Source organism: Myodes glareolus, chromosome 8 (assembly GCF_982192425.1).
Source record: "Myodes glareolus chromosome 8, mMyoGla1.1, whole genome shotgun sequence".
Classification (NCBI taxonomy): Eukaryota; Metazoa; Chordata; class Mammalia; order Rodentia; family Cricetidae; genus Myodes; species Myodes glareolus.
The window spans coordinates 40162040-40185475 of NC_142033.1; the positions used below are offsets into that span (position 1 = coordinate 40162040).

Genomic DNA, 23436 nt, shown 5'->3' on the forward strand with positions numbered 1-23436 from the left:
CGTCCAGTAAAGCGTACAACTTGAACCGTCATATAATTGCTGCTAATTTATGCACGCTGGCCTTAGCAATAGCAGCCAGGCGAGAAGGTGATTTTAACGTCTTCTTCTCACAGAGATTTTACTTTATTAAGATTCATTTTTTTTTTTAATGTGCAGTGACGATGGTGCCTGACCCCGTGGAACTGGAGTTACAGACAGTGGTGAGCTGCCATGTGGGTGCTGGGAATTGAACCCATGTCCTCTGGAAGAGCTGTCAGTGCTCTTAATCGCTGAGCCATTTCTCCCGCCCCCCTCTCATAGAGATTTTAAAAATCTACTATCAAAAAATCTTTGGGTCTTACAGGACCTTCTCATATCCAGTAGAGAACAAGGACCAGTGATTTATCCACTTACCCCACGTCCAGACTCTGGCTTTAAGAAATGTTATTTGCTGAGACGTAGCAGACCTCACACAAGGGGAAGATAAGCTCACAGCTCTGGTAACAAGATTTGTGGTGTTAAAAGCAATTGGATCTCAAATTTTAGGCAGTTATATGTCTTAATTTGTTCTTCTCCACCTGCCACAAGCTAATGAGGGAAACTTTGACACACAGCGACTCCTCCCAGGAAAGGATTCTCCTTGTTCACTGATTCTCAAACCAATCTTCTCTCTTGAAATTAGATTTCCAAAGTGCCTCACAGTCCTTAGGACAGGTGGCTGCGAAGCGCCCACTCGGAACATTCATAATCATCTGAAATAAAAGCATACTCAAAAAGTCAGATGCACTTAGGACAATCAAACGGAGTTAGTCACCAAGTAGAAATAGCTCTCTTGCTTTCTTGCTAACCGTGACCTCTAGCCTCCCCACTCCCACAGGGTGCTGATGGGAATTACCTTGGCTTGGAAATAAATAACAGGACTCCGCAGTGTTAAGTACCCATGTGTCCTCTTAAGCCCAACAATTCATTGTTCCGGGGCTTTGGTTCAACTGGTGTCCATCAGAGGCTTGCCCTGTGGCTTGATGAGGGAAGATGGGCAGCATGCTTTCCAAAGGGCACAGCGGAAGCCGAGTTAGAGAAGCTTCTAGATACTACTACTACTGGACATTAAAATCTTTTTTCCCATAGAAATCTGCCCCCATCTTAAGAAGGTCAGCTGAAGAACTGATATGGGTTTCAGAAGATCAAAGGAGTCCCGGGTTCCATTTGTGAGGACCTTGTGGTTTGAATGTGAAATGTCCCCGAAGGCTCCTGTGTTTGAACAGTTGGTCCTCAGCTAGGGATGGTGTCTTTGGAAATGTGGAAACATTAGGATAGCGCTCTCCACCTTCCTAATGCTGGGACCCTTTAATACACTTCCTCATGCTGTGGTGACCCCAGCCATAACATGACCTTCGTTGCTACTTCATAACTGTAATTTTGCTATTGCCATGAATTATAAGGTAAGCATCTGTATTTTCTGATGGTCTCAGACAACGCCTGGGAAAGGGTCACTCCACCCCTAAGAGATCATGGTTGAGTGGTTGGGGGGAGCCTGGTTGGAGGTTAGTCAGTACACACCATGGTGTCACTTGTGGTCTGCTTCTTCTCTGCAGTGTTGACACAGTGTGACCAGTTCCTTTATGCTCCCGCTACCATGCCTCTACTGCCAGGGCAGACTGGATCTCCTTTTAAAAGAATCTTATATGAGAAATTTATTTAAACAAAAGAACACTTGACTTGAAGGGAAAACTATCACGGATTCACCGTCCCCCCCCCCCAGTGTAATTTTACCCTGCTTAGAGACAGATCGCCTTGTGTGTAACAGTTATGTACAAAAGTTATAAAATTGTCTGTCTTTGGTTTTATGATGATAAATGAAAAACATTAAAATTCTCCAATTGAACAAGATACATAAAGAATTTTATGTTGTTGGGTTTTGTTGTTGTTGTTAAAACAAAATAACTCACTGGAATATAAAGATAAGAAGTGAACGAGCATGCCACTTATGGAGAAAGGAGATATTGCCCAGAACCAGTACTTCCCTGGACCATCTTCATTTGATGTCAGTCTAAACAAAACATCAGCCATTTCTTTATTTAAAAGGCACAATATGTTTCTGCAAGCACAGCAGTTACTTTATGTCCAGTAAAGGAATGGGGAAGGGGAGGCAAAGGACTAGAGAACACTGTGCCGCAGTGAGCAGGACGTGTTGGAACCAGACTGCACTTTCTAAATGAGACTATATTCTTGGTCCGTAATAACTCTGGCGGAAGGGAGCAGGTTCACTCCTTATTTGACCCCTCCTGTCTGCGACTGGAGGGTGCCATTGCATCTCCATCCTCCTGCGACTGGACTGCGCCACTGCATCTCCATCTCCCTGCGACTGGGCTGCGCCACTGCATCTCCATCTCCCTGCGACTGGGCTGCGCCACTGCATCTCCATCCTCCTGCTACTGGAATGCGCCACTGCATCTCCATCTCCCTGCGACTGGGCTGCGCCACTGCATCTCCATCTCCCTGCGACTGGGCTGCGCCACTGCATCTCCATCCTCCTACGACTGGGCTGCGCCACTGCATCTCCATCCTCCTGCGACTGGACTGCGCCACTGCATCTCCATCCTCCTGCCACTGGGCTGCGCCATTGCGCTGCATCTCCATCCTCCTGCTACTGTACTGAGCCACTGCATCTCCATGATTCTGCGACTGTAACGCACCACTGCATCTCCATCCTCCTGCTACTGGAATGCGCCACTGCATCTCCATCTCCCTGCGACTGGGCTGCGCCACTGCATCTCCATCTCCCTACGACTGGGCTGCGCCACTGCATCTCCATCCTCCTGCGACTGGACTGCGCCACTGCATCTCCATCCTCCTGCCACTGGGCTGCGCCATTGCGCTGCATCTCCATCCTCCTGCTACTGTACTGAGCCACTGCATCTCCATGATTCTGCGACTGTAGCGCACCACTGCATCTCCATCCTCCTGCGACTGGACTGCGCCACTGCATCTCCATCCTCCTGCAACTGGAATGCATCATTGCACTGCATCTCCATCCTCCGTCTCCATCTTTCGCAGCTGTGCCTGTTTTGTGATTGGCTGCCCATCGGATCAGACTCTGACCTGCCTCCCTGACCTAGCCTGTCGTTCACAACAAGCTTTCACTGGCTTGCCAAATGGTAGATGCCTTTCATCTTAACTGCACCACTGCCATCGGTCCCCACCACCTTCACATACCTAGTCGTGACTCCTCCCTTGGGTTTCTCGTTGCCCAAGGTGAGCCCTGGGGTCTCCTCAGCTCCTCAGCTGCTCTTTCACAATGAAATATCAGGTCCGCATTGAAGGAGAACACGGGCATTCTGAGTCCCCTCCTATACTGCAAGCCCCTTCTCCTTTGAGCTGCTTCCTGCCAGGCATTTGATGACAACGAGAAAAGTAATTAATAAAGTAGGGACCACAGATTTGGATTTGAACACAACTGACCCCGTTTTTATTTGTTCGTTTTGTGTTTCAGTTTTCTAAAAAACTTCCCTGGGACAAAACCCTTTCCCCATTACACAGCTGACCAAGGAAGTGAGGGGGGATCCACTATCACCTAGGTCCCCTTTTAATCAGAGGAGCTGCCTTATCTGTGAACCAAAACAACTGCCCAAAGTTTCTATGGGCGAAGGCAATTGTGCCAACTTGAGAAGAGTTACTAAACTCCCCCCTTGTAAAGAGGATAGAGAAGAATCAACTATAAACCAATGGCATCAAAGGTAGGAGGGCCACTAGGAGAAAACAGGAGGACCTACTAATTTGAACTTAAATCACATATTCATTCAAAACCTCAGACCTACGCACAGCTAAAGGCAGAATCACAGGCAGCTCTGGTCATTCTAATGTGGTTCTGTGTCTGAGCCACACACTAACTTCTGCTTCGCTTAGGAAGCTTTTCTTAGTAGGGAACAGGAAAAGCGGCCAACACTGAAATAAGCGATAAAGGAATTTCTAGGTTTTAGGAATCACAGCATGTGGATTAGAGTTGGGTACGGGAGTGCCTCACAGCATCACATCTTCAGGCCGAGTACAAGCAGATACACAAGCTTCTTCCTCATCTAGGGAAAAGGGGGAGACTTTCCTCAACACTAACAGAAGGTTTGGGAGTCCACTGATTTAAATCACGGCCACTCAAACCAATAAGGATGGCAAAGGGGTGAGGCTATTTTGATGGATTGTTGCAATCAGAGCCTGGTCCTAGTGCCAAGTGGGGCTGCTAATCCCACCTAACATGACCACTGTGAGATGGGTGATGGGAAGACCACCGGGTGCCCCCATACCCACTCCCGGAGGCGGTGGATTCAAGAGTCCCTAGTTTTGTAGCTTTTTTTCCCCCCAGAAATAGGCAATGAATGGCACAATAGTAACTTTAAAGCTTTTAGGAATCTTGGGGCTTTTACCCAAAGCAGAGTCAACAAACCTGAAACTGGACGTCAAAGGGTGAAGAGAAGGGGCACAAAAGTCAGGAACTGTCATGTTTCTGTTCACATTGCTAAATGCTTTAATGAATGGTTCACAAAAGCAAAAGGTAGTTTCTTATTTTACTTTTATTTTTACTTAAATAAACCATGGCATTATCAGTTGTTGTTAGATAAGAACAACGTCATCTTGTCGGCTATGATAAGCACCACCATTGGACGTTTCTGCAATCCAGACTCCTCCGGCCCACAGCCGCCTATTCCCCACCACAGCAGCCTCCCAGTCCTGCCTTTCTAGTTCCAGAGAGGAGTTTTCAAGCTGGTTTTATTGTTGACAATCTTATGGCTGGGAATTCAGAATTTAAAATGGTCTAAGAATTTAAAAACATTGAGTGCACATTACCAAAGAATCAGAGTGATTTTTTTTTTCCAAATGTGTTTAACGTCTAACCATTTCCAAAGTATAGCCTGTGGAACACAAATTGAGAAGACTCTGAAATAGAGTTTCTTGATGAGATAGCTTTAGGGAAACATGGGTTGGACAAATTTATACAGACCACTCCATCTTTTAATATGCCTCATATAGTCTCAAGAAAAAGAACATGCTATGTTTGGACACACACTGGCCGTGAGATCCTCCTGAACAGCATTTCACAGAGCACACCAGCGCACACTGGGAAACGCACCTCGCCTCCCTGCCAAATCCCCGTGCTTTCTGTTAAGTCAATTATCTACTTGCCCTTTGTCAGCCTGTGTTATTAGAGGCCTCTAGGATGCTATTCCACAATGAAATCCATTAAGGAAAGCTTGAAATCCCTGTTAAAGAGTAACAGAAAGGGGAAAGGCCTGAAGGCTATTCTTTCCAGGATAGCAGATCTGATCTAAGGATGGCACTGATTCATCGCTCCTGTTGTCTTTCAGAGGGTGGAGGACACATTCCACGCACTTTTAACTGGATCCCTTTACCCACCTAATGGTGCATCCTGCCATCTAAATACACGGAGGCCACAGTGGCCTCAGACAGTAGAGATGCTGCGGCTCTAGCTTCCTGATATCAACATTGCGAGGAAGCATTTCTTGTGACCTGCTCTTAAGGCCCCGGGTGGAAGCTGCCCATGTAAGATGCAAATGAGATGAGGATCTCGTGCCAGTTCCAAGCTCTGCTAAGATGCCGTTCTGTTCTGTCCTGTGGGACGGAACTCCATGTATACTCAGGGGCAGCAGCTGGAGAGCTCACAGGCCTCTGAGGGCAGCCACACGGCCCAAGGATGCCAAGGCTCTGCCAGGACTCGGGGCTCAGATAAACACTGTCCCATTCAAGCCTCTGCTACATTTCCCTGTAGAATCTGATCTTCTAACCAGCTCCAGCAGACTCTCCTATCTGCATGGATATAGAAGATGGAGCCTTCTTTATTTTCATAATAGCTCTGTGTTTGCATACAGGGAGAGCAGTAGAGGGCCAGAATGGGTAAAACACAAAGTGCACAGCTAGGAGTAAGTCAGCCACAGCCCTACCAAGCAGCAGACACCGAAGCACATAGCTAGTTGTGAGCCAGTCACAAATCCACCAACAGCAACCACTGCTGGAAGTGTTGTGGTTGATTTGTCTCTGTTTTCTTCATTTTTAAGTGGCTCAGTGGTTAAGAGCACTGCCTGCTCTTTCAAAGGTTCAATTCCCAGGAATCACACGGTGGCTCACAGTCATCTGTAATGAGATCTGGTGCCCTCTTGAGAAAGAAACCTGGTCAGTCGTCCTCCTTGAACTAGACCATGAAATCCAATATGGACGGGTTCAACAGAACTCCCATATATGGGCTGTCCATGAATGCTTCAGCATTGCCAGGGCATAAATGTCACTCACTCACATATTATTTGGCAGTGTTCTTAGCATGTTGCTGAACTCTTGGTATTCCCAATGCTGCATATTAGAATTTATTTGAGGGTCACTCTCCCTGAGAGGATCTAGTCTGGTGATCCTGTCCAGCAACATGGAGAGAAGTTGAGTTTTTTTTCTTTTGTTGCTTTGTTTTGTTTTGTTTTTGTTTTTACATACTGGAAAAAAAAGTAAGTAGAGGAGTTGGAGGGATGGCTCAGTGGTTATGAGTGGTACAAAGTGTTCTTTCAGAGGGTCTGGGATTTGATTTCCGTCACCCACCACCATGTTGTATCAGATATACACATAGACATTCATCTATAACAGACATACATACCCATCCACATAAAATTAAAATGTAAAACTATGTAAATAATGGGCAAGTAATTCTATTATTATATCATTTTAACATACTTATACACATATAGTAATAGACAGCAATTCTAATATAAGTGGCCAACGTTTTCCTATATAAGCTAGAATGTACCCTATTTTAAATGCATTATCCTCTTAAGAACACTATACGGTATGCTATACATTATCTAATTTATTTTGGGACAGGGTTTTATGTAGCCCATGTTGGCCTCAACGTCACTCTGTGTTAGCTGGTCTCTGAAGGAATTCATAATAAAGTAAATGTGAAAAAATAAGAAGGCAACGAAGTTGGTGGTCCTTCACAGTGTCCTCAGTACCATCCCCTTCTCCTGCCCCAAGTCCTGAGTTCTTCCCTCACTTCAGCCTGCACTGTATGGAGACTACATGCTTTATTCTGTTGTCTCTGGGTGTCCCATCGATGGTGCTATGTACTACACACACACACACACACGTATATGTGTGTATAAATACATATTAATAGGTGTCTTATGTAGTCCCTTATTTTCCTGTTACATCTGAATATGTGTGTTCTGATTTTCACTTACTTTTCCTAATTTTTCCTTCATAATTATATACAAGTAGTGTGTTATGAGAACATTATTGAACATGTGTCCTGGACCACATGCAGTTGCTTTTTAAGATTCTCTTGAGTATAGGCTTAGGCATGGTTCCAGAAGAGAAATCTTTGTGACAATCAATGCCATCAGATTATCTGTCAAATGGACAAGGTCTCAGTATGGAGCCCTGGCTGTCCTAGAACTCTGTGACCTTAGCTCACGGAGAATCACCTGCCTCTGCCTCCTGGGTGCTGGACTTGAAGGTGTGTGCCGCCATGACTGGCTGCCAACATGCATTTTTATCAGCAGAGAGCTTCTGTCCTTTTGTTCCTCATTCACATTTGGCTCCAACAAAGCCCGAGTTCTCCACAGTCTGATGGGGATAAAATGGCACTGTGGTTGGCGATGTGGCTTAGTAGTGGTGTGATTGCCCACCATGCTCAGAGCCAGGGGTTCAATGCCCAGCACCGTTTAAAAATAAAAAGGGAATAAAATGAAACTCCTACTGGTTGTAATTTGCATTTCCTTTCTAGCAACCAAGTAGGTGTGTCTGTTCTGTGATTCATATTTTCTTTGTTTTGTTTTTGTTTTTTGAAGACAGGGTTTCTCTATGTGGCCCTGGTTGTACTGGAACTTGCTTTGTAGACCAGGCTGGCCTCAAACTCACAGAGATCCACCTGCCTCTGCCTCTCAAGTGCTTGGATTAAAGGCATGCACCACCACTGTCTGGCCATGATTCGTATTTTCTATGAAACACTCAGCCTTCAGTCTTTTTCGATTAATGGTCTATGCTTTTAATGATTATTTTAAACTGTTATATTAGAATTCTTGATATATGTTTTATTCTAAATCTTTGCTAACTCTATGTGCAACAAATATCTTGCTTGCCGCCTTTGTTTTCTGCTCTCATTGTGCCATATATAAGTTCTTAATAGAGTAAAATGGTTCCCTATTTGGGGAGATTTTGTCTTAACTGTTTAAAAATATTTACTTCTATGTGTGTGTTTTACCTGTATGCATGTCTGTTTGCCCCTTGCATGACTGGTACCCCCAGAAGCCAGGAGAGTGTTGGATCCTCTAGACCTGGAGTCACAGACAGCTGAACACCACTGTGTGTATGGTGGGAACCGAATTCAGGTCTCTGTAAGAGCAGCCAGTGCTCTTAATGCAGGGCCGTTTCCCTAGCCCCTTAACAGTTACTTAAATTTGTGCTTGTTTTGGTCACTAATAAGACTGAGGATTGTTTTTCATGTCTATTGCCCATTTGTATTTATGGGACTTTCAAAAATGTAACGTATGTCTCCATATTACTGACAGCGATCTTCTGCCATATTTACTGGAAATATATTCCTCTAGTTTATCATTAGTTTTAAGAGTTTACTTAAGTTTCTCCAAAGTTTGTGTTTAAATATATTTAAACCCTTTATTCTTATTTTGATTTTTAAAAAGCATTTGAGGATTGACCCATGAGTTGGTATTATTGTAGAAGAGATGACATTAATCAACTTCTCCTTTGTGTGACACTGATTTATGAAGATTATAGTGCTCCAAAATGCTGTTTATCTGGGTGCCTCTGACCTTTATTCTTTGCCATATTAAATACAGTTAGTTTGGCAATGCCTCCCCATCCATATTCTGCCTATTGTTCTCTTCTTAGCTACTTCACTCTTCAGTAAGACCATCTGCTCCCCCATCCCCATTTGGTCGAACTTTTATGAACCATATCAGGAGAGGCATTCATTTTGTGACCAAGCATTCCATTTGGTTCCTAGAGTGCTGGTAACACAAACAAGACTAAGCTTCCGAATTCTTGGTGTTGAAAAGCAGGACCACTTATGTTTACATTTGTTCTGGGTCAGGAGGAACAGCCAACTGTTCCCAGACCAGAGCAGGGGTGGTAACTGATTCAATACATCTGTGCAGAGAGCAAGTGCGGTGTTCGGCATGACAGGCTCTCTCTCCCTGTTTCAGCCCGGGTCTTGCCAAGGTGCCCAGACTGAGCTTCAAGCCCTGCCCTCCAGTGATACTTCCCCCTCAGCCAATTAAAGAGGGGAACTACAGCCATGGGCTCCAAAGACAGCTGCCTGACCATAGGAGCCTCTGAAGGCTTGTTCTGACAACTTGTCTCTCTATCAACCTGCTCTAAACCCACTAAGCATGTTGAAACAATCATCTGTCCAGGAGACACTAAGAAACACCAACTTTATCCACAGTGTCATTACTCCACAACCAGGGAATCGTCTGTCCAAGAGCACTGAGAACAAGAAGTAAGGTTGGGACTTTTGGAGTCCTTGCCCTGCTGGCCTTGGGTGCTATTGAACTGAGAAAGCAGAGGTCCAGCTAGGGAGCAAAGGTGGGGCTGGACATCTTGGGGTTGGTGATTTCAAACTCATGGAGCGGGGAGGGAGGTTCAGAGGTGGCGTGTGTTGCGAAAGGCTGTATTGGAATTCTGGTTGGAGCTGACTCTATCATGTCTCAGCCTTTGTGTGGCAAACATCCATGGGGCTGAAGCCTGCCATAAGCAGAGCTGTTCCCCACAAACCTGGAGTAAGAATATCCAGCCTTAAGGGGTTTGCTAATTGACTTTTGCCAACTTTACACACACCTAGACGTATCTGAGAAGGAATATTTAACTGAGCAAATGTTTCCATGAGATTGGCCTGAATGAAAGTCTGTAGGCATTTCTTAATTAGTGAAAAGACCCAGTCCAGGTGGTAGCAAGCCTGGACAGCTGGTCCTGAATGGCATAAAACAGGTTAAATAAGCCAGGAACATTTCTCCACTGCATCTGCTTTGGTTCCTGCCTTGACTTCCTTCAGTGATTTTTCTTCCTTGATAAAGTTTCTCCCGATTTCTTTCAATGCTGGACTGTGATGTGGAACTGTAAACTGAAACAAATCCCCTCCTTCCCAAGTCGTTTTAGATACAGTGTTTTATCACAGCCATAGAAATTCTAAGACAAAGGGAAGCCTGCAATGACGAGTCCATTGGAATACACGTTAGTGTAAGTTTACTATCAGACAAGTGTGCCACGGGTGAGCACACCTTCCAACCCCAGCACTTTGGAGGCAGAGGCCGAGGGATTCTAAGTTTGAGGCCAGCCTGGACTACATGCAAAGACTGATTCAAAAAGACATTCATGAGTGCGTGCATGAGAACCGCCCCCTCCCTTCCCTGTGTTCCTGCACCTGGGTGCAGATGAAATCCCACCAGTTCTAGCAATGCTCGGGGGCCCTCCTCCTGGCTCTCACGTGGCACCCTAGATCCTGAGAATCTGGAATAGCTGAACAGGAATTTATCTTGATCAACCTTGATTGGGGAAGTTGGTGAAATACACAATTCTGTAAAATATTGGAGTTACCTGAGACACATTTTCTTCATTTTATGCTTAATTTTTTAAAACAATCTTTTATATCTTACAAATCAATTCCAGTTCCCCTTCCCTTCCCTCCTCCTGCTCCTACCTTCTCCACATTCCACCCCAATCCACTCACCTGAGACACATCTTAGACCCCAGTTTCTAACCTATAAAACATGGGGAGGCATATAGCTATCTTGGAACATGGCAGAAATGCTATCTTAGAAATAAAACGCTGCTTGAAACAGCACAGCTGTTGAAATAATGCTAAACAGATTTAGGAAAGAAAAAACAATCTTGTTTGTTTCTCAAGTCCCTTGAAGGCAGTTACAATCAAATACGAAACTATCGGCAGGAAAGGCTCAGCTAATCTGAACCTCAGACACAGAGCTCAGTCAGCAGCAAGCCCTGGGAGGGCACCCCAGGAGGCTACCCAAAAGTTCCAGCATTGTGGCCTGGGGACGCAGGAGCCCGTTAGCCTTCTCTGCATGACCCTAAACACCCTGAAATGTAGATAATTGGTATGATATTGTCAATAAATTATTCATAAACATAGCAAGTTAGTAGCAGCCATTAGAGCAAAAAGAAGACAGTTCTAGATTGCCATCTGATTTCCTGAGACAAAAGCTCTGTGTATGTATAAATTATGTAATGTATAAAATTATATATAATCATTTGTAGCTCCATAATTTTAGGTGGAAAAACTTTTCTTTAAACATTTACTTATTTTGTGTGTGTAAGCCATGTGTGCATGCATGCATCTGTGTAGGTGCATGTGCAAGGGTGCAGAGGCCAGAAGATGGCACTGGATCAGCCAGAACCAAGCACTGGAGTTACAGACTGCTCTGAGCTGTCTGACATGGGTGCTGGGAACCGACCTTGGGATCTCTGCCACAGCAGTGCCTGCTCGTAATTGCGGAGCCACCTTTCCAGCCCTGACAGTTGTACTGGTATTCTGGTAACTAAGGACATTCTTCTTCTAAGGGAAAAGCACTTACTTTCTCATGGGAATGGCAGCAACAACTAACTGCCCACCAAACACTACAAAAATCAGAACCGCATGCAAGCAGCCGTAGCAGGTAGAATACTACTCCCTAAAGCATTTGAAAGTTTCAAGGGGTTTGCTGGCTGTTCCCACTCCCTGCAAACATGGGGCAGAGTGCAAGGCAAAGTACACGAGAGCTTTAGGAAGAGGGGACAGTGCCAGCAGGGTGTCACTGTCTCACAGCATCTTCTCTGGTCCAGTCTCCAGGTCCCAAGTGAGGCCAACTGTGTGTCCAGTGAGTGGAGAACACGGAGGCAGTGGGGGACAAGGGGTTGTGCACATTGATTTCAATGGGTTAGTGCTGTTCCACTGATCATTACCTGCTTGCTTCTGGAAGCTTCCACAGGCACCTGAATGATCTATCCTGGTCATTGTGTCTAATTTCAAGGAGTAAAAATCTCCCCCTGTGAGGCAATCCCACAGCAAGCCCTTCAACCAGCTGTTAGCTCTGATTTTTCATAAATAAATGACCTTGGACGCACAACTCTGCCACCATCTGACAATGTGGCCCTGAGCCAAGACTCCCTGCTCCCCAAGAAGAATCACCCCACCCCTCCAGAAACAATAAATGCAATACCAAGTGGATTTGAGTATTTTATTTATAAATGTACATTCACTATAAAAGCTGTTGCATTTTAGACAACTTTTCATTTTTAATTTTTTAAACTATTTCTCAGAGGCATTTTAGAATAAATATTGTAAATGAAAGTTAGTGTAATTGATATAGGACATCGCCCACCCAGAAAGGAACATCTTTCGGGTGGACTCACATCAAAGGTGGACCGTTTCAGCTCTCTGAATCTTACACCGCGTACAGGTAACTAGAATCTGTATCACGTTAATGACACTACACAGAAAGAAGGACAAAGGTCATGAGAGTTTGCTAGTGAGAAACAGAGTCACCGTTTTTGTCCTGGGGGGGGGGGAAGCATGTGGAGTTTGAGGGGGAAGAACAGCCACAGTCCCACCAGGAACAATAAATCACTCACTTGCCTTGCCTGGTTTTTAAACAAACACATTTACATCATAGCTCCACACAACAGAGCACTTTTCCCTCCTGGGATCTCAAAGATTATTTGAAGAGGAATAGATCATAGTCTCTTATGCTGCACTGGAAAACAACGAGATCTAGTCTGCTGAAGCTGCCGTGTACCTGGCACTAAATGAAATAGAAATCAAATAGAAATAGAAACAGTTGGCAATTAGAATTTAGAAAATGTTGGAGATTATTCCAGGCTGGTGACTAGTGTTCATTATGGCAAAGCACGCGCCACGCTTGGGATGGGGCTTTATTCCTCTTGACTCCAGTCGAGCTGCAATGCACGTACAACGTGTCTCGCTAAGAAGTATGTTTGTGAAACCAGAAGAATGTGCAATACTCATGTGCTCCTGACATAATGGACGGCCTCACACATGTAAAAAGTATTCTATAAAAGTCGCTTATGAATGACCATATTGTACATGTTTTGTGCATCGTTTCTCGTAAAGTACTCTGTTAATATCATGCAAAGTGTAAACATCCACGTTATTAAAATAGTTAATAAAACATGCAGGTGCTTCATCAAAATATTGGACTTGTTCTGTACATTTTCAAAACTTTTCTTTTTCTTTTTAATTTTTTTCCTTTTTTATTTGTCTTTTAAAATCTTTTATTATTTATTTACTTATTTTCTCGTAAAGCAGCGAACACCTCTGAGAGAAGTCGTGAGACCTGGGAAGTGACGTCATTTCCCTCCGGTGTTCCGAATCTGCCATTCACCACTATGTGCAACAGCTTTGCAGTTTCTAAGGCACAATTTTTAATGAAATGATGTGTGAATTTCAGTCCAATAACAACTCGTCCAAATGACAAAGTGGTCAATATGCCTCCAGTGGCCAGGAGATGCCTGCACCTATAGGGAACCCACATGCAAAGAACCGTCTAGCACAGAAATAAATAATTGCTAGCCATACTCCATAAGACACAGGAAAAAATTATTGCTTACATAACAGAAAAACATCTACTTACGCTCTCGCTATGCTACATTAGCCTACTAGGAGTGTATCCACAGTCTACATTCACCTAATGTTGTCTTTACTTAGTTGCCATCCTTTTAAGGCAGAATGAATAGTTCCCCTTTGCCCAGTCCTAAGGAAAACAGCCTGGAGAGCTAAGTCGTGCTGGTTTAGTCGCTTCATTCCTGCCGCACGTCCGGCTGGAACTCCTCACCGAGGGCAGAGAACAAACCAGATCTCCTCAGGCATCGCTTTCAAAACTCCATGGGTCAGGTGCAGAATTCTTGAGAGAAAAGACGGCCGTGTGGGAGGAGGAAGGTGCACACAGGTCCATGGGGGTGGGCAGGGCACCGTCTGCCTTGTGCTGCTGCCCCATACAGACCAGTTGTGGGCTTGTCTCATCACGTCATCCGGGCTCTGTGAGGATGGACTTAATGCTTCTCTCCGGGTACCTGGGCTTCCAGCCCCAAGGAAAACTTGTAGGCAAAGATGAGATGTACTCAACCCTAAAGACAGACTGTACTTGGCGCCTAACACCCACTTCCTCAAGCCGCTCAACAACCCCTAACCCAGTGCTTGGAGAAAGCAGGTGGCCCAAGCATCAAGGCTACCGCTGACACACCGTCCGGAGAGATGACACTTCCTCACGGATTTTATAGTGAGTCTGAAGATAATGGCTGGCTAGTTTCCTCCCTACCCTTGCACAATGTCACAGAGTGGAAGTCTAGTGATATTGCAAGGGCTCTCTTCATTTGGTGGATCAGCCTATATTAATGACATGACTTCCGGGGTACACAAAATCTAATACTAACAGTGTGATAATTTATTGGTAGGACCTCTGTCCCCCCACCCCCCGCAAAGGTAAGTAACACAAATGTTTTCAGGAGTACAGTATATATTATCAGACTAGTGTCTTTGCATTAAAAAACAAGTTATAGTTGTGAGTCAGAGCTTTCTGGGGTGTCTAGATTTTCTGAAATGCATTCACTTTCTGCTCCTGTCTTAAGTTGGCATGTCTTGCACTTCCTGCAGCTCAATTCTGTAAACATAACATGTTTAATTTCTAGAAATACTAAAACACAACAGGTTTATTGCACCCTTTTGCTATTTCCCAAAGAAGAGAATAACACCTTCTCAGCCATAAGCCTTTCTGCTCATGCTAAAACTGTTTGTCTTTCCCCCTACCCCTGTTAACTGTTCAGGATCATTACAATGCAATATTCTTTTGTATATACTGTGCAAATGCAAAAAAAAAATCAGCCCCCCAACCAGAAAAAGCACACTGTGCTACAATACAAGAGCAGATACCACCTTGTAGAAGAGTCTTCCAGAAATTAGATGAATGCTGAGAAGCCCCTGAACTTGGGGTTTAATTAAGCAGTTGCCAAGGGACACCCTTAATAAAGAAATGCTCGGTGATCCAGAAGCGCCCAACCCTGTCACAGTGTTGTAGGTTGGCCGGCACCTGTGGTGAGAAAATCAGAACCTTGGGTTAGTCACTGTGTCTCATTCCGCAGGCTGCAAAACCCTCAGGTTAGCCATTATCCTCGCCAAAGTCTCTCCCCATGGGAAGGGGAATCATAGCCCAACTTAGCTCTATGCTATTCTTCCTTGGTGCTACGCTCTCCTTCCACAGAAAGGGAGTCATGGCCCACCTTGGTGCTATGCCATCTTCCCACAGGAAGGGGAGCCATGGTCCACCTTATTGCTTTCAGCATCACCTCTAGGTATGGCATGTGGCATCACATGGGACTTTGTTAGAACACAGAGCTGGGAGCTCCTCAACCTCTGGGTATGGGATATGACATCATATAGGATTTGGTAGAATACAGAGTTGGGAGCTCCTCAGACCCACACAGCCAGGTGTGCAGGTGGTGCCTATGCTTCAAGCCTGGCATAAGGACTCCGGATTTCCCCGAAACCAAATGACCTTCCCTACCCCCATCAAACTTCTAACTTGTCCATAAGCAAGAAGTTTTTTGTTTGTTTGTTTTTTGTTTTTTTAATTTTCCCTTGAGGTCTTAGGTCAAAGAATCAGTCCACAGAAACTGGAGGAATCTAATTGATCTAAAAAACCAGATTGCTAGATGAGACAGGTAAAATACAGAACACCTAATAAATCTGACTTCCAGATAAATACACATTTTAAACATTTAAGTATATCCCATGTGATATCTGGGACACACTTGTGCTAAGTCTGGATCATGCACTATTTGGAACACATATATACTGAGAAAACCGCAAATGTGAAAAGCTATTTGTTTAGCTGGGTGTGCTGGTACATGCCTGGCATCTCAGCACATGGGAGGTGGAAAGAGGAGAAGCGGAGTCCACGTCTGGTCTTGGTTATACAGTGATGCAGAGGTCAATCTATGCTCGGGTGTGAATCTGACTATCTCAACCCAAGCCAATCCCATCGCCGCCACCCACCATACAGAATGGGGCACAGGACACAGCACAACCGAATCCTGAGAACACAGGGCCGTAAGCTGTTGACAATGGCACACACTTGTAATTTCAGGACCGGGGAGGCCGGGACAACTAGATTCCTGGGGCTTGCTGGCCAGACAGCCTAGTCAACTTGAGTTTCAGGCTCAGACAGACAGACAGACACAGAGTGGACAACATCTAAAGAATGACAACCAAGGTCACTACCCCTAGCTTCCCAAATGCATTTGAATTTGCAAACACATACCAAAAAAAAAAAAAAAGAAACAAGCAAAAAACAAGCAAATACCCTCCTTCCGTCAATCCCAAAACAACAACAAAAATTCATGGCTTTATGTGAAATTCAAATTTCAAACACTTCATTGAGTATCTTGTATTTGTTCTAGTCATGCACTCTAGCAAGGGTTAAATTTCAAGTTCTTGTTGAAGCTTTCACAAGGTTTCTTTTTCATTTTAGGCACAACAGTCATGATGAGGTGAACACACTGGAAAAGACCCGGGGGAGTTAGTGTTAAGTGCATTTACCTCACCAGAGTGAATGCTGGGACAGAATGCCGTGCACAGCGGCCGCCCAGTGCACAAGCACAAATGGAACCAGTTAAACATGCGAGGGCTTCAATCATGACGGGTAATTTGCTTTGCACTTCCATTCCCATTTACATACGAACTTAAAAACTCCTTATGTGGCTTTTAGGAACTGCATTTGAATATGCTTTATGCCATTTTCCCTCCAACAGAAAAAAAGTTCATTTAAATGTGACTAGTTGCTCGGAGAGAACAGGATTAAATAGTCAGGTTTTATCATTTCACAGAATGAAGTGGTTTTTGCCTCTCTGGAATGCCTCTGACGCAAACCAGACTTTCCATCAACCCATCTCCCTTCTCAATTCAAAGCAGTATTTTAAAAAAGAAGAAAAACCGCTGCCAGCCACCTTCCTCCACTGCCACTTACATCTGGGGACACAGTCAACCTGTCAAGTTTATTTATAGTTCTTTAATTAAATAATTCCTACCCTACCAACCACATCATTCCTGTGTACATTTATTTATGAGAAAGAGAGAGAGAGAGAGAGAGAGAGAGAGAGAGAGAGAGAGAGAGAGTGTGTCTTATATACCCTGGTCATTCTCCTTGTTATGTGTTCACTTAATTAAAATTAGCCTAAAATGATACAAACATTTGTCCGCAAAAACAATCATGGCAAAGAGTTCAGAAAGTTTTGGGGGAAAGAAGGAAAGAAACTGGAACGTGTGTGACTATTACTGGCCAACTTTAAAACATATTACGAAGCTACAACAATTAAAACTACTTGGTAATGGAAAATAAGCACATTATAAGAATAATCACACATCCAGAAGCAGACTCAAATACACAGAACTCATGAGAAAGCCAGGACTTCCTGTTAGTCAGAGGAAAATGATCATTAAGTAACAGTCACACAATTGGCAAAACTACTTCACATCCGTCCAATTTTTATCTCCAAATACATTCCTGAGACTCACACATGTACAAACTGAAGGAGACTTTAGGATAACTGCCAGCTAATTTTATTTATACCTTTGCAACCGAAAGTGCTGCTTTCCCTGAGTAGGACATAAGGCCCAGAATATTTTTTTTAAAGATTTATTTATTTATTATGTATACAGTATTCTTAGTATTCCGTCTGCATGTGTGCCTGCAGACGTGTGTGCATGTCATGTGATGTGCCTGCATGTGTGCCTCTTCTGCCCTGCAGGCCAGAAGAGGGCACCAGATCTCATTATAGATGGTTGTGAGCCACCATGTGGTTGCTGGGAATTGAACTCAGGACCTCTGGAAGAGCAGTCAGTGCTCTTAACTGCTGAGCCATCTCTCCAGCCCTAAGGCCCAGAATTTTAAAAGGCAAAGAATTTCTATATTTATTTAAAATGAAAGTATTTTGCATGGACATAAATCGCAAAGTCAAAAACAAAACAGTAACTGCAGCAGGGAGCCCACTGGGCAGCAGGAAAAGGTCTACCTTATAAAGCACTTCAACAGATCAGGTCCCAACAGGAGGGACAAAGGACAGAGAGCCGTAGTGCAGGAAAAGAAACACAAATGGAGAGGAAACACAGGGAAAGAGGTTCAAACTCAGAATTAAAAATATACATCCTGGGGCCAGGGAGAAGCCTCAGCTGGTTCGTAAGTAAGACACCCGAGTGTGGTTTCCCAGTACCCACACAGAAGCCAGACATGGCAGTGCATGTCTGTAATCCAACATCTCAGCAATACAAGTTTCTCACTGCCTGGCAGAGTGGCCTTTCCGGTTTCCTATTTTTCTTTTCTTTTTTCAGTGCCGGGGTACAATTTTAACAGAAGATTACCTGCAGAGCTGCTATCAGCAGAGAAGAAGGGGAGCCTCTGCCTGCACCCTGCAGGGAGGGCTCATTTGTTTTTAGACAATAATCAGGCAAGATGTCTGACACTGGAAAGGGCTCGCACCCTTTAATCCACTGCTGCTCCTGCTCCGGCTCTCCCCACTGGAGATGACGTCACATCCCCATCTGGATAAACACCAGGTTTGCTCACAGAAATATTTGGCAAATACTCTTCAAAAACTGGAAACAACCAGAGTATCCACCAGAAGAAAGAACATGGCAACGCTGACAAGGCATTAAGTTGCACACAGCTCTAAGGAAACCTCTGTACAGAGCCCAGTCACTCTGGGGAGTGAGGCCCAGTCACTCTGGGGAGGGAAGCCTGGCTCATACACAGCTAGATGCAGCCACCATGCAAGCGCATGCTCAATGTGCAAACATCCACTCCACCCATCCGAAAAAACCACAGGAAAGGGGCAGCATCAGAGAGACTTTGATTCCAATTTAGTAGGCTTCTGGACAATTCAGACTTTCTAACCTTGCAGAATTATAGCATTATTTATTATTGGAATGGTAGTATTCACTTCCTTATTCTTTTGGATGTCTACAGAGGCACACATGCACACACAGGAGCAGAGAAACAACTGGGCAGCCCTGCTTTCCTCTCAGCACTTAACCTCCTAAAAAAACACAATATTCTCTCTCTCTCTCTCTCTCTCTCTCTCTCTCTCTCTGTGTGTGTATGTATGAAGATGATGAACATACAGAATCTACACATATGAAACTGGCATAAAGAAACCCAGCATTTGGTACAATGAATATGAGCTAATAAAAGGGAAAAAAATCTATCAAAAATAGAAAATTATCTCATGTGTAGTCTACCTTCAAATAGCCTTCTTAGTACAGAAATTGCTTCAGGACTTCTCTGGCTCTTATCTTTAGTCAGAATTAAAAACAGCTAATGCCCTTTGTATTTGCATGTGTAACCCCAGTTCCTAGCCCAATTTCAAAGGACAGACAACAAACCATCCCAACCAGAGAAGTCTGGATGAAAAATGGTCACTGCCACCCAGAGGCAGGTTCAGGCTTGCTGGCATCTTTAGAGCATGCTCAGTTACAAAAGAAATTCAGATCCACAGTCCTCATGCCAACAGTGCCCCCTTCTGGGACAGAAGCTGAGGGGAAAGAGGGATTGATGGAGAAGGAGAGGGGAGATCGCTTTGAAACCTGGGGAAAGGGTGTCCTCGTCCTAAAACACAAAAACAAAACACACAGCAGCCTAGTTTTAAAAAGTACAATTGTACACTTGCCTTCAATCCTAGTGCTTGGGAGGCAGAGGCAGGTGTATCTCTGTGAGTTCGAGGCCAGCCAGGTCTACAGAGTGAGTTCCAGGCCAGGCTCCAAATTACAGAGAGAAACCCTGTCTGGGACGGGGGATATGGTGGTGGTGGAGAAGCAGAGAGGAGAAAAGAAAGTACAATTGTTATACATTACATGTGTATGCATCGGTGTATAGAGGCATGTATATTCATGATGCGTACTGAATACTGCTTACAAACTTCATATTGAACATAAAGTGTGACAACTAATGTCATGTGTAATCAATGATGTCAACATTCCCGTCATTCAACGATAGCTCCAGCCGGAGCTGTGTGATTTCGAGGTTTATCACAGACCCAAAGAACCTGCATTGGATCCTGTCTCACCTCACTCGTATTTTTTTAATTTTGTTTTTTATTTTTTGGTTTCTTTCGAGACAGGGTTTCTCTGTGTGGCCCTGGCTGTCCTGGAACTTGCTTGATAGACCAGGCTGGCACTGAACTCCCTGAGATCCACCTGCTTCTGCCTCCCGAGTGCTGGGATTAAAAGCGTGCACCACCACCACCTCGCACCTCATTTTATTAACAAGCACATACTCCTCTGTATTCCCTAAAGCACTGTGTCTATACATGAAATCTGTATCTATACATGAAAACAATTTAATCTTGCTTTTTATTCTTATCCTCCAATCTAGAAGCCGGTGATATAATTCTTCCCTTACTTTCACAAGAAATATTTTTGAATTTCGGATGCCATTTCTACAGTGTAACTGGTGAATTTACATTAAAAGAGCTGTTGTTCTGGTCTCCATTTAAAGAGGACTGGGCCAGCCAGCCGCCAGTTTCAAACTGTCTGAACAGTTAGACAGCATCGCCCCCTGGTGGCTCCAAGTAAAACACGCACTTTCTTGATTCAGCAATTCAGTCAGCAAGTTTTTTAAAGCTTATTGTAAGCAAAGGTATGGGAGTGGGCAGGGCCAGAGAAGCAGGTGTCATTATCCTGACTTGCAATGAACCTTTACGTTTGCTTAAGAACAAAACCGTATTCTGTAAGGAAACTCCTGAAGGGCTCTGCCATTGCAGATTGGGCGCTCACCTACCCAACCCTGACAGCCAGTCTGCATTCCACCACCTCCAGCAGCTGTTGGCCTCTGCCGACAGGCTGGACCCAGAGACGGTGCTGCAGACCCTAACCCTTCTTCTGCCTCAATAGGGTCCCTGCAGTGAGCTCAGGCGGGTCTCTCAAACCCGACCTACAGTGTACTGCCCGTGTACTGGCACACTCCTGGGTAGGGCTCATTGGTTCACCCGAACAGGAACACCCGGCGAGGAGCATCTGCTTCCTGGCCTCGCAATCCCTTTGGCCTCCATCCTAACAATCCTCTGCCCAGGGGTAGGAGTGCCAACTGGAGGCAGAAAATAACTGAATCCCACACGAGAAGGCGGAGTGGGGGAGACAGTCTCTCCATACTCACTTCTGGATCGCATGTAGCAGTCAGTACAGTTTAGGAGACCGTTGCGAATCCTCACATCCGTCCCACTCACTGTGTCTCCCAGCTGTCCTTTACAAATGCCACACTGCAGGAGAGAAGGGACAGAAGTTACAAGACCAACAGGGGACTATGTCTGGAAGTGCTGCTGGCTCTGAGGCGGTTTGAATGAGAATGGCCCCATGGGCTCATTTGTTTGCAGGGATAGCCCCTAGGTGGTGAGCTGTTTGGGAAGGATTAGAGGCGTGGCCTTGCTGGAGGTGGGTGTGTCACTGGGGGCTGGGCTTTGAGGCTTCAAAAGCCCATGCTAGGTACAGCGGCTCACTCTGCCTGCAGCCTGTGGTTCAAGATGTAAAGCTCTCAGCTGCTACTCCTGCTCCATGCCTGTCTGCTTCCTGCCACGATGGTCACGGACTCTCCTATTCTTTAGAGTTGTGAGCCCCAAATGAAAGGCTTTCTTTTCTAAGGGTTGCCTTGGTCATGGTGTCTCACAGCAGTAGAACAAGGGCTAAGATACTGCTTAAGTGAGGCATATAAGGATATCTCCACAGTCTCCATGTTCCCTGAGCATCTACCGGGTTAGCTGTGGTACCATAAGCCAGTTTAGGGCAAAAAGTAAAAGATATTTTTGCCATTTTATCATAATCCCTGTATTTTACAGAGGAGGCCACAGGTTGAGATACTAACTGGTCTGCCCCGGGGGTTGTGAAGCTGGCACACAGCACTGTAGTGACGTAGGAGCCTGCTCAACTGTTACAATGCACAATTTCTCAATCGAGATAGAACCATTTCCGACATATTACACCCTACTCATTTTAAAGAAACATGTAACCAAAGGCATCAGCTGAAACTTGACCACTACTAATCTAGGTGTTCCAGCACATTCTACCAGAGAATTATTAAGGAACACATCCACTGTGTGTTTCCACATTAGAGGGGCGGACCCAGGATAACAAATTCCCTGGGTATGGAACTCCCATTAGCCGGGAGGTGAGAGAGGAGAAGTGGATTGTAGGAGGTGTTTGCAAACAGAGAGGTGGACTGGGAATCTGTCCAGGTGTCAGCCCCTTGCCCAGGGCTCAGCTACAGCCTCTGACTCACGCTCTGAGACTAGCTGTATCACAGGGACCGCGTCAGCAAATGAAGGAAACTGCACATGGCTGTGTCTTGTTACCTGTGAATCTCACTGACTATTTCTTATACCAGGGACAAAGGGAGTCGTTGCAATCCCATACAATCTTATGGTACAGCCAAGGACGCTACCAGTGAGAATGAGGATGAAATCCAGATAGAGAAAGAAAATGTATTAGCATCATGTAGAGAAAACAGCGACTGAAATTCAAAGGCAGAAGGCATTTCGAAATAAATTCTATTCACCTGAAAGGTACTCGTGAGTAGAAGGAGAGGCTGGGAAATGCTGGGAAGTACAATTCATTTCTCCGACAGCAAACCCAGTAGAACAGCTCCCTGTCCTCCACCACGTGGCAGGAGACCTGGTATTAGAAGCTAGGCTTCTCATTAGCCCTGCACTAGTCCATCGAAAATATTTATTGATACTTCTTACTTTAATACAGGGGAAAGCAGTGGAGATTGAGGAAGACAGAACTATTACTCTGCCGTGCACCGCACAGCCCCCTTCTGTGTTCTATGCGCTAGAATCCAGATCGCGGTCCCGCGAGCTTTGGGCAAGGGGCTGGAGGTTGAGGAAGCACACGGACCTCCAATCACTGGTACAAAGGCCCTTCTTAATAGCACCATGGAGGCTTAAATACCCTGCAGTCAATGGCCAACAGGTGAAAATCCCATCCTCTGATCCTTTAGGCAAAGCACAGCTTTTAGTAACTTCAATTAGAAGGCTCTAGCAGGGAAGAGCAGCTGAAGGCCAGGACTCCAATTGGTCCCAACATTACTCTTATGGAGTTCACTCTTTGTTAAGAAACTGATAGCTAACAGAACACAATGAGTATTAAGGACTAAGAGTGGCTACCTAAGACTCTTCAGCAAAGACCACTGCCTGGCTGGGTGTGGCAGGGCATGCTCGTAATCTCAGCACTAGGGAGGCGAAGGCAGAAGGCCTGTGAGTGGTTTGAGGCCAGCCTGGGCTATACAAGGAGACCTTGTTTCAAACAAAACACAACACACCAAGAAACAACAGCAACGAATCAACAGACTTCATATGGGGCTTCGCAGAGGGAGTCCCCATCTGAGGTCACGGACACTGTCT

At 45.0% G+C, this 23436-nt stretch overlaps 1 protein-coding gene across 11 annotated transcripts in view; it reads right to left on the minus strand.

Annotated features, from left to right (window-relative positions):
- Positions 1 to 12204: 12204 nt before the first annotated feature.
- The window catches only part of LOC125387582 (LIM and calponin homology domains-containing protein 1), a 317590-nt gene continuing 306358 nt past the window's right edge, over positions 12205 to 23436 (minus strand). For all 11 annotated transcript variants that reach the window (XM_085691819.2, XM_085691811.2, XM_085691810.2 and 8 more), the window contains 2 exons: positions 21198 to 21300; positions 12205 to 15083 (listed from right to left, as the gene is read on the minus strand). In XM_085691819.2, the coding sequence (XP_085547945.2) occupies positions 15058 to 15083; positions 21198 to 21300 (129 nt within the window). In that variant the 3' untranslated portion in view covers positions 12205 to 15057. The remainder of the gene's footprint in view (positions 15084 to 21197; positions 21301 to 23436) is intronic.